This window comes from Penaeus vannamei, chromosome 6 (genome assembly GCF_042767895.1).
Source record: "Penaeus vannamei isolate JL-2024 chromosome 6, ASM4276789v1, whole genome shotgun sequence".
Lineage (NCBI taxonomy): Eukaryota > Metazoa > Arthropoda > Malacostraca > Decapoda > Penaeidae > Penaeus > Penaeus vannamei.
This window is the reverse complement of record NC_091554.1, coordinates 15424202-15436701: the sequence shown is the minus strand read 5'-3', so window position 1 is coordinate 15436701 and position 12500 is coordinate 15424202. Positions and strand designations below refer to the sequence as shown.

The following is a 12500-nucleotide window of genomic DNA, read 5'->3' as shown; positions in this document are numbered from 1 at the left end:
ATCATTTCAGTGGATCAGTGAATCAGGAGAGAATTTATTAGGAAGAACTGAGCTCATCATTACAAAAGATTACACCTATACACTTGTATTTCTCTATATCAGACAAGTTTAGACTCTGGACTAGCCTTTTAAGTACAGGTTTTTGACATGATGTCAAAGATATCTCGGACAGATGTCGTCATGTAACATTTCAAATACGAATTCCGTGTTACCGAAGTCAACCCTTTTTATTGCTCCAGACCTGACGACCCGGTTTCCTTCCTTCCATCCTTCCTTGTTTGTGTCTCGCCCAGTGCTTTCGTTAAGGGTCGCCGCCCCCTGGACAGCAATTAGGGGCTTCGTTGTGAAAGAGATCCTTATGAGCCATCAAAGATACTGGACCAGAAAGACATAAAAGATGCAATTACTGCTACTATTACTGATAATACTGATTATGGTAATGATATTGACGATAATAATGATGATGATAATGATAACAAGGATAGCAATAATGATAAAGATGTGACAATAATGATTATGATGATAATAGAAAAATACTATCATGGTTATATTCATTATTGTCAATATTACTATGATTATTATTTCCATTACTACTAATTCTTTTAACACAAATATTGTTATCAATTTTGCTCTTATCATCGTCTTATTGTCATCATTCTCATGATCATGAATGCAATTACTCTTTTATCAGTATCATTAATATTGTTGCTACTGGCGATATCACTATTACCATTATTATAATCGAACTTATTAAATTTCCCATTGATATTGTTAACAATCATGCGAAGATAATAACAACAATGTATTTTGAAGAAAACATTCTCATGTTCAACTCTTCTTTTCTTGGCTATGCATCTGAATATAAATTATTATTTTTTATTTGATTGATGAAAGTAAGCGCACACGATGAAATCAAGACACGCACACACAGGAGTGAAAAAAAAAAAAAAAAAATTGTACCATGAATATAGTCACATATTCTGTCAATCAAGTGATATATCATTTTCTGATAAAATGCAGCCAAAACAAAAACGGAATCGTAAAACAATATTTTAAGTTTCAAAAGGTAACAGCAGCATTTGCAACAATAAAAATTACAACGGAAACAAAAACGCTCTAAAGAACAAATACAGCAATAGCAACAGAAACAGATGAAAAAACAGCAGTAGAAACACGTGCAAAAACAGCCACAGTAGAGCAGATAACAGCATCACAACGAAAACAAGGACAAGAACACCACCACCAACAGCAGCGGCAACAGTAGCAGCGCAACATCAACAGCAACAAAGCGACAGAAAAAACAACAAGAAAAGCAACAGCAACAAAGCAGCAGCAACAACTTCAGCAACAGCAAGAAGAGAAGTAACGGAAACAGCAACAAAGCAGCAGCAACAAAAGCAAAAAGAGAAGCAGTAGCAACAACTTCAGCAACAGCAATATCAACAACACGAGAAGCAACAGCAACAAAGTGACAGCAACAAAAGAAACAACAGCAACAAAGCGACAGCAACAAGAGAAGCAACAGCAACAGAGCGACAGCAACAAGAAAAGCAACAGCAACAGAGCGACAGCAACAAGAGAAGCAACAGCAACAAGAGAAGCAACAGCAACAAGAGAAGCAACAGCAACGGCAACATCAACAAAACGACAGCGTCAACAGAAGCAACAGCAGGAAAGCAGAACAAAGCAACAGCAACAAGAGAAGTAACAGCAACAGCAACAAAGCGACAGCAACAAGAGAAGCAACAGCAACAAAGCGACAGCAACAAGAGAAGCAACAGCAACAAAGCGACAGCAACAAGAGAAGCAACAGCAACAAAGCGACAGACACAAGAGAAGCAACAGCAACAGCAACAAAGCGACAGCAACATGAGAAGCAACAGCAACAAAGCGACAGCAACAAGAGAAGCAACAACAACAAGAGAAGCAACAGCAACAAGAGAAGCAACAGCAACAAGAGAAGCAACAGCAACAAGAGAAGCAACAGCAATAAAGCGACAGCAACAAGAGAAGCAACAGCAACAAGAGAAGCAACAGGAACAAGAGAAGCAACAGCAACAAAGCGAAAGCAACAAGAGAAGCAACAGGAACAAGAGAAGCAACAGCAACAAAGCGACAGCAACAAGAGAAGCAACAGCAACAAAGCAACAGCAACAAGAGAAGCAACAGCAACAAAGCAACAGCAACAAGAGAAGCAACAGCAACAAAGCAACAGCAACAAAAGAAGCAACAGCAACAAAGCGACAGCAACAAGAGAAGCAGCAGCAACAAGAGAAGCAACAGCAACAAGAGAAGCAACGGCAGCAAAGCGACAGCAACAAGAGAAGTAACAGCAACAAGAGAAGCAACAGCAACAAAGCAACAGCAACAAGAGAAGCAACAGCAACAAAGCAACAGCAACAAAGCGACATCCACAAGAGAAGCAACAGCAACAAAGCAACAGCAACAAGAGAAGCAACAGCAACAAAGCAACAGCAACAAGAGAAGCAACAGCAACAAAGCAACAGCAACAAGAGAAGCAACAGCAACAAAGTGACAGCAACAAGAGAAGCAACAGCAACAAAGCGACAGCAACAAGAGAAGCAACAGCAACAGCAACAAAGCGAAAGCAACAAGAGAAGCAACAGCAACAGCAACAAAGCGACAGCAACAAGAGAAGCAACAGCAACAAAGCGACATCAACAGAAGCAACAGCAACAAAGCGACAGCAACAAGAGAAGCAACAGCAACAGCAACAAAGCGACAGCAACAAGAGAAGCAACAGCAACAGCAACAAAGCGACAGCAACAAGAGAAGCAACAGCAACAGCAACAAAGCGACAGCAACAGCAACAAAGCGACAGCAACAAGAGAAGCAACAGCAACAGCAACAAAGCGACAGCAACAAGAGAAGCAACAGCAAAAAAGCGACAGCAACAAGAGAAGCAACAGCAACAAAGCGACAGCAACAAGAGAATCAACAGCAACAAAGCGACAGCAACAAGAGAAGCAACAGCAACGGCAACAAAGCGAGAGCAACAAGAGAAGCAACAGCAACAGCAACAAAGCGACAGCAACAAGAGAAGCAACAGCAACGGCAACAAAGCGACAGCAACAAGAGAAGCAACAGCAACGGCAACAAAGCGACAGCAACAAGAGAAGCAACAGCAACAAAGCGACAGCAACAAGAGAAGCAAAATCAACAAGAGAAGCAACAGCAACAAAGCGACAGCAACAAGAGAAGCAACGGCAACAAGAGAAGCAACAGCAACAAGAGAAGCAACAGCAACAAAGCGACAGCAACAAGAGAAGCAACAGCAACAAGAGAAGCAACAGCAACAAGAGAAGCAACAGCAACAAGAGAAGCAACAGCAACAAGAGAAGCAACAGCAACAAGAGAAGCAACAGCAACAAGAGAAGCAACCGCAACAAGAGAAGCAACAGCAACAAGAGAAGCAACGGCAACAAGAGAAGCAACAGCAACAAGAGAAGCAACAGCAACAAGAGAAGCAACAGCAACAAAGCGACAGCAACAAGAGAAGCAACAGCAACAAGAGAAGCAACAGCAACAAGAGAAGCAACAGCAACAAGAGAAGCAACCGCAACAAGAGAAGCAACAGCAACAAGAGAAGCAACAGCAACAAGAGAAGCAACAGCAACAAGAGAAGCAACAGCAACAAGAGAAGCAACAGCAACAAGAGAAGCAACGGCAACAAGAGAAGCAACAGCAACAAGAGAAGCAACAGCAACAAGAGAAGCAACAGCAACAAAGCGACAGCAACAAGAGAAGCAACAGCAACAAGAGAAGCAACAGCAACAAGAGAAGCAACCGCAACAAGAGAAGCAACAGCAACAAGAGAAGCAACAGAAACAAGAGAAGCAACAGCAACAAAGCGACAGCAACAAGAGAAGCAACAGCAACAAGAGAAGCAACAGAAACAAGAGAAGCAACAGCAACAAGAGAAGCAACAGCAACAAAGCGACAGCAACAAGAGAAGCAACAGCAACAAGAGAAGCAACAGCAACAAGAGAAGCAACCGCAACAAGAGAAGCAACAGCAACAAGAGAAGCAACAGCAACAAGAGAAGCAACAGCAACAAGAGAAGCAACAGCAACAAGAGAAGCAACAGCAACAAGAGAAGCAACGGCAACAAGAGAAGCAACAGCAACAAGAGAAGCAACAGCAACAAGAGAAGCAACAGCAACAAAGCGACAGCAACAAGAGAAGCAACAGCAACAAGAGAAGCAACAGCAACAAGAGAAGCAACCGCAACAAGAGAAGCAACAGCAACAAGAGAAGCAACAGAAACAAGAGAAGCAACAGCAACAAAGCGACAGCAACAAGAGAAGCAACAGCAACAAGAGAAGCAACAGAAACAAGAGAAGCAACAGAAACAAGAGAAGCAACAGCAACAAAGCGACAGCAACAAGAGAAGCAACAGCAACAAGAGAAGCAACAGAAACAAGAGAAGCAACAGCAACAAGAGAAGCAACAGAAACAAGAGAAGCAACAGCAACAAAGCGACAGCAACAAGAGAAGCAACAGAAACAAGAGAAGCAACAGCAACAAAGCGACAGCAACAAGAGAAGCAACAGCAACAAGAGAAGCAACAGCAACAAGAGAAGCAACCGCAACAAGAGAAGCAACAGCAACAAGAGAAGCAACAGAAACAAGAGAAGCAACAGCAACAAAGCGACAGCAACAAGAGAAGCAACAGCAACAAAGCGACAGCAACAAGAGAAGCAACAGCAACAAAGCGACAGCAACAAGAGAAGCAACAGCAACAGCAACAAAGCGACAGCAACAAGAGAAGCAACAGCAACAAAGCGACAGCAAAAAGAGAAGCAACGGCAACAGCAACAAAGCGACAGCAACAAGAAAAGCAACAGCAACAAAGCGACAGCAAAAAGAGAAGCAACGGCAACAGCAACAAAGCGACAGCAACAAGAGAAGCAACAGCAACAGCAACAAAGCGACAGCAACAAGAGAAGCAACAGCAACAAGAGAAGCAACAGCAACAAGAGAAGCAACAGCAACAAGAGAAGCAACAGCAACAAGAGAAGCAACAGCAACAAGAGAAGCAACAGCAACAAGAGAAGCAACAGGAACAAGAGAAGCAACAGCAACAAAGCGACAGCAACAAGAGAAGCAACAGCAACAGCAACAAAGCGACAGCAACAAGAGAAGCAACAGCAACAAAGCGACAGCAACAAGAGAAGCAACAGCAACAGCAACAAAGCGACAGCAACAAGAGAAGCAACAGCAACAGCAACAAAGCGACAGCAACAAGAGAAGCAACGGCAACAGCAACAAAGCGACAGCAACAAGAGAAGCAACAGCAACAGCAACAAAGCGACAGCAACAAGAGAAGCAACGGCAACAGCAACAAAGCGACAGCAACAAGAGAAGCAACAGCAACAAAGCGACAGCAACAAGAGAAGCAACAGCAACAGCAACAAAGCGACAGCAACAAGAGAAACAACGGCAACAAAGCGACAGCAACAAGAGAAGCAACAGCAACAGCAACGAAGCGACAGCAACAAGAGAATCAACAGCAACAGCAACAAAGCGACAGCAACAAGAGAAGCAACAGCAACAGCAACAAAGCGACAGCAACAAGAGAAGCAACGACAACAAAGCGACAGCAACAAGAGAAGCAACAGCAACAGTAACAAAGCGACAGCAACAAGAGAAGCAACAGCAACAGCAACAAAGCGACAGCAACAAGAGAAGCAACAGCAACAAAGCGACAGCAACAAGAGAAGCAACAGCAACAGCAATAAAGTGACAGCAACAAGAGAAGCAACAGCAACAGCAACAAAGCGACAGCAACAAGAGAAGCAACAGCAACAGCAACAAAGCGACAGCAACAAGAGAAGCAACAGCAACAGCAACAAAGCGACAGCAACAAGAGAAGCAACGGCAACAAAGCGACAGCAACAAGAGAAGCAACAGCAACAAAGCGACAGTAACAAGAGAACAGCAACAAGAGAAGCAACAGCAACAGCAACAAAGCGACATCACCAAGAGAAGCAACAGCAACATCAACAAAGCGACAGCACCAAGAGAACAGCAACAAGAGAAGCAACGGCAACAAAGCGACAGCAACAAGAAAAGCAACAGCAACAAAGTGACAGTAACAAGAGAACAGCAACAAGAGAAGCAACAGCAACAGCAACAAAGCGACATCACCAAGAGAAGCAACGGCAACAGCAACAAAGCGACAGCAACAAGAGAAGCAACAGCAACAAAGCGACAGCAACAAGAGAAGCAACAGCAACAGCAACAAAGCGACAGCAACAAGAGAAGCAACGGCAACAAAGCGACAGCAACAAGAGAAGCAACAGCAACAGCAACGAAGCGACAGCAACAAGAGAATCAACAGCAACAGCAACAAAGCGACAGCAACAAGAGAAGCAACAGCAACAGCAACAAAGCGACAGCAACAAGAGAAGCAACGACAACAAAGCGACAGCAACAAGAGAAGCAACAGCAACAGCAACAAAGCGACAGCAACAAGAGAAGCAACAGCAACAGCAACAAAGCGACAGCAACAAGAGAAGCAACAGCAACAGCAACAAAGCGACATCACCAAGAGAAGCAACAGCAACAGCAACAAAGCGACAGCAACAAGAGAAGTAACAGCAACAAAGCGACAGCAACAAGAGAAGCAACAGCAACAAAGCGACAGCAACAAGAGAAGCAACAGCAACAAAGCGACAGCAACAAGAGAAGCAACAGCAACAAAGCGATAGCAACAAGAGAAACAACAGCAACAGCAAAAAGGGACAGCAACAAGAGAAGCAACAGCAACAAAGCGACAGCAACAAGAGAAGCAACAGCAACAGCAACAAAGCGACAGCAACAAGAGAAGCAACAGCAACAAAGCGACAGCAACAAGAGAAGCAACAGCAACAAAGCGACAGCAAAAAGAGAAGCAACAGCAACAGCAACAAGAGAAGCAACAGTAACAGCAATAAAGCGACAGCAAAAAGAGAAGCAACAGCAACAAAGCGACAGCAACAAGAGAAGCAACAGCAACAAAGCGACAGCAACAAGAGAAGCAACAGCAACAAAGCGATAGCAACAAGAGAAACAACAGCAACAGCAAAAAGGGACAGCAACAAGAGAAGCAACAGCAACAAAGCGACAGCAACAAGAGAAGCAACAGCAACAGCAACAAAGCGACAGCAACAAGAGAAGCAACAGCAACAAAGCGACAGCAACAAGAGAAGCAACAGCAACAAAGCGACAGCAACAAGAGAAGCAACAGCAACAGCAACAAGAGAAGCAACAGTAACAGCAATAAAGCGACAGCAAAAAGAGAAGCAACAGCAACAGCAACAAAGCGACAGTAACAAGAGAAGCAACAGCAACAAGAGAAGCAACAGCAACAGCAACAAAGCGACAGTAACAAGAGAAGCAACAGCAACAAGAGAAGCAACAGCAACAGCAACAAAGCGACAGTAACAAGAGAAGCAACAGCAACAAAACGACAGCAACAAGAGAAGCAACAGCAACAGCAACAAAACGACAGCAACAAGAGAAGCAACAGCAACAAAACGACAGCAACAAGAGAAGCAACAGCAACAAGAGAAGCAACAGCAACAGCAACAAAGCGACAGTAACAAGAGAAGCAACAGCAACAAAGCGACAGTAACAAGAGAAGCAACAGCAACAAAACGACAGCAACAAGAGAAGCAACAGCAACAAAACGACAGCAACAAGAGAAGCAACAGCAACAAGAGAAGCAACAGCAACAAAACGACAGCAACAAGAGAAGCAACAGCAACAGCAACAAGAGAAGCAACAGCAACAAAGCGACAGCAACAAGAGAAGCAACAGCAACAAAGCGACAGCAACAAGAGAAGCAACAGCAACAGCAACAAAGCGACAGCAACAAGAGAAGCAACAGCAACAAAGCGACAGCAACAAGAGAAGCAACAGCAACAGCAACAAAGCGACAGCAACAAGAGAAGCAACAGCAACAGCAATAAAGCGACAGCAACAAGAGAAGCAACAGCAACAGCAACAAAGCGACAGCAACAAGAGAAGCAACAGCAACAGCAACAAAGCGACAGCAACAAGAGAAGCAACAGCAACAGCAACAAAGCGACAGCAACAAGAGAAGCAACAGCAACAAAGCGACAGCAACAAGAGAAGCAACAGCAACAGCAACAAAGCGACAGCAACAAGAGAAGCAACAGCAACAGCAACAAAGCGACAACAAGAGAAGCAACGGCAACAGCAACAAAGCGACAGCAACAAGAGAAGCAACAGCAACAGCAACAAAGCGACAGCAACAAGAGAAGCAACGGCAACAGCAACAAAGCGACAACAACAAGAGAAGCAACAGCAACAGCAATAAAGCGACAGCAACAAGAGAAGCAACAGCAACAGCAACAAAGCGACAGCAACAAGAGAAGCAACAGCAACAGCAACAAAGCGACAGCAACAAGAGAAGCAACAGCAACAGCAACAAAGCGACAGCAACAAGAGAAGCAACAGCAACAGCAACAAAGCGACAGCAACAAGAGAAGCAACAGCAACAGCAACAAAGCGACAGCAACAAGAGAAGCAACAGCAACAGCAACAAAGCGACAGCAAGAGAAGCAACAGCAACAAAGCGACAGCAACAAGAGAAGCAACAGCAACAGCAACAAAGCGACAGCAACAAGAGAAGCAACAGCAACAGCAACAAAGCGACAGCAACAAGAGAAGCAACAGCAACAGCAATAAAGCGACAGCAACAAGAGAAGCAACAGTAACAGCAATAAAGCGACAGCAACAAGAGAAGCAACAGTAACAGCAACAAAGCGACAGCAACAAGAGAAGCAACAGCAACAAAGCGACAGCAACAAGAGAAGCAACAGCAATAAAGCGACAGCAACAAGAGAAGCAACAGCAACAGCAATAAAGCGACAGCAACAAGAGAAGCAACAGCAACAGCAATAAAGCGACAGCAACAAGAGAAGCAACAGCAACAGCAACAAAGCGACAGCAACAAGAGAAGCAACAGCAACAAAACGACAGCAACAAGAGAAGCAACAGCAACAAAGCGACAGCAACAAGAGAAGCAACAGCAACAGCAATAAAGTGACAGCAACAAGAGAAGCAACAGCAACAGCAACAAAGCGACAGCAACAAGAGAAGCAACAGCATCAAAGCGACAGCAACAAGAGAAGCAACAGCAACAAAGCGACAGCAAGAGAAGCAACAGCAACAAAGCGACAGCAACAAGAGAAGCAACAGCAACAGCAACAAAGCGACAGCAACAAGAGAAGCAACAGCAACAGCAACAAAGCGACAGCAACAAGAGAAGCAACAGCAACAGCAACAAAGCGACAGCAACAAGAGAAGCAACAGCAACAGCAACAAAGCGACAGCAACAAGAGAAGCAACAGCAACAGCAACAAAGCGACAGCAACAAGAGAAGCAACAGCAACAAAGCGACAGCAAGCGAAGCAACAGCAACAAAGTGACAGCAACAAGAGAAGCAACAGCAACAAAGCGACAGCAACAAGAGAAGCAACAGCAACAAAGCGACAGCAAGCGAAGCAACAGCAACAAAGTGACAGCAACAAGAGAAGCAACAGCAACAAAGCGACAGCAACAAGAGAAGCAACAGCAACAAAGCGACAGCAAGCGAAGCAACAGCAACAAAGTGACAGCAACAAGAGAAGCAACAGCAACAAAGTGACAGCAACAAGAGAAGCAACAGCAACAAAGCGACAGCAACAAGAGAAGCAACAGCAACAGCAACAAAGCGACAGCAACAAGAGAAGCAACAGCAACAGCAACAAAGCGACAGCAACAAGAGAAGCAACAGCAACAAAGCGACAGCAAGCGAAGCAACAGCAACAAAGTGACAGCAACAAGAGAAGCAACAGCAACAAAGTGACAGCAACAAGAGAAGCAACAGCAACAAAGCGACAGCAACAAGAGAAGCAACAGCAACAGCAACAAAGCGACAGCAACAAGAGAAGCAACAGCAACAGCAACAAAGCGACAGCAACAAGAGAAGCAACAGCAACAAAGCGACAGCAACAAGAGAAGCAACAGCAACAGCAACAAAGCGACAGCAACAAGAGAAGCAACAGCAACAGCAACAAAGCGACAGCAACAAGAGAAGCAACAGCAACGGCAACAAAGCGACAGCAACAAGAGAGGCAACAGCAACAGCAACAAAGCGACAGCAACAAGAGAAGCAACAGCAACAGCAACAAGAGAGGCAACAGCAACAGCAACAAAGCGACAGCAACAAGAGAAGCAACAGCAACAGGCAGGCCACATCGAGAGGCCGCTGCCACCAGACAATGCAAGTGTCGTTTAACCTTTCCCACTCAACACGCTCTTCTTGTTATGGCTCCATAAAAACTGCAAGAGTGAAACGCACTTAGCAGGAACGCGGAAAGGTAATCCCACATCCATCTTCGCTACGTTGCTACTCTTAGCGGTCTTCGCTACATTGTTATGTTTAGTGTTAGAAGCTAGACTGTAATAAGTCTCGATTTGTGTGACTAAAACGGGCAGCTAAAGACATAAAATTGATGTGAATAAGGAGAAAAACAGTAAGATAAAGGGGAAAGTTGCAAGTATTTGATTATTTGATTACAATCATATCTTCCATTGGAAAATCAGCAGGCGATTCTAAGTCACTGAGTGTGATTATCATATATTAAGCAGAACGCTGTGTACATTCTTCTAAAACAAACAAAGATAAAAAAGCGATTTTGTCTTCTAATTCGAGGTACAATAAGGTTCTATTTTATCATGAATTAATTCTGCAATACAGCTTGAGACGTTTCATAAGATATTTTCCCTCCCTCTTTTACTCTAGAAGGTCTCCAGGAAAAAAGACTTTATCCTGGAGGAACAGCTCTTATATAACCACCTTGCCAAACGGATTATTGTCTCTCTGATTTAGTATAAGATGCAAACACACACATACATCGACACACGTACACAACACCCAGTCTCAAGTATGAAACTGCCAATTGAGACTAATCCTGCAGTTCTCCAAAGACGAAATTGCATGTCACCAAAGCCAATCGGACCCAAAACTCATTCACTGAAGGAGTAGGTAAGAGTAGCTGCACTAGACGTCAAGGCAGGTACTTAAGTGGCGGTCACTTGAGAACTCTACTTGATGTCTGGTCACGAGGAGGTCAGATGTCGGGTCAAAGGACTTCTCGGTCAACACAGACGTTCTCGGGAACATCTGTGTGGTAGTTTCATTAGAAATAAAGACGGAAGAAGGAAGGGAAAGAACTCGAAAGAAAACAAAACTAAATCAGAATACCTTGTAAGTGGTCAACTACCTTAGCGTCCACTGTATTTCTAAATCAGTTGAATTATGATGTATTGGCAGCAAAGTAAAATTTCTCTTTTCACTTCCTCGGGAACTGGAATGGTATAGCTTGTTTTGATGACTGATTTCTCTTTTTTCCTTCGGTGCCAGGTCTTCATCACGAACTTTACAGATCGAATATTGATAATAGTAATAATAAAGTCGTAAAGGTTTTGGGACTATGCAACAACAACAACAACAAAACATACACACACACACACACACACACACACACACACACACACACACACACACACACACACACACACACACACACACACACACACACACACATACACACACACACACACATACACATACACATATCAGCGTGTGTATCCGTGTGAGTGTTTACCAATATTGTACATCTGAGTGACCAATGAGCGGCTCCTGGCAACCGTCACCCAGGAGCCACCTTGCCAACCGTCGTACGCAGAGGAAAGGGGATCGAGGCATTACGGTGTTTCTTATAAAGGATAATGTTTATTACTGGGAATAGATAATAGTGATAACTGTAGTGATAAGGGCAACGACCTTGGTAATTGTGATAATGATAATAACGATAATAATGATTATAGTGATAATGTTAGCGATAGTGATAATGGTAATGGTAATGATGATGATAATGATAATGATGATTATTATTAATGATGGTATGTTATTGTGATAATAATTATGTTAATCATGATGATAATAACATTGATGATAAGAGTAAGAAATACAATAATGGCAATGCTAATGATATAAATGGTAATACTCATAATAATAATGTTAATGAAAATGATAATAATGATAACAGCATCAACAACAAGAACATCAGTAACAAAAACAATAATGATAAAGTAACGATGATGTAATAATAGTCATGATATTGATTATATTGCTTATGATGGAGATAATGATGTTTATAACGATTATAATAACAATGAGTATCTATCTTTGTCATAATCATTATTATTGTAGTTTGTGTTGTTATTCTTGTTTTTGTTGCTACTGCTATTATTACTGTTATATTTATCATCATCATCATCATTATAACAGCAGCAATAAGATGACAATAATGATAATGATGATTGTGATGAGTACTCTTATTATCATCATCATCATTATTATTATTATTATTATTATTATTATTATTATTATTATTATTATTATTATTATTATTATTATT

The 12500-nt window shown here is 42.9% G+C and overlaps 1 protein-coding gene across 1 annotated transcript in view; it reads left to right on the top strand.

The window, feature by feature from the left end:
- Positions 1-11211, top strand: part of LOC138861926 (ras-interacting protein RIP3-like) — an 11318-nt gene extending 107 nt beyond the window's left edge. Inside the window, exons 1-7 of the mRNA XM_070122392.1 lie at positions 1-85; positions 1227-1362; positions 1558-1704; positions 2931-3075; positions 4743-4969; positions 6039-6255; positions 10995-11211. The exon at positions 1-85 is cut by the window's left edge and continues 107 nt beyond it. Coding sequence (XP_069978493.1) covers positions 1-85; positions 1227-1362; positions 1558-1704; positions 2931-3075; positions 4743-4969; positions 6039-6255; positions 10995-11211 — 1174 coding nt within the window. The remainder of the gene's footprint in view (positions 86-1226; positions 1363-1557; positions 1705-2930; positions 3076-4742; positions 4970-6038; positions 6256-10994) is intronic.
- Positions 11212-12500: the final 1289 nt, after the last annotated feature.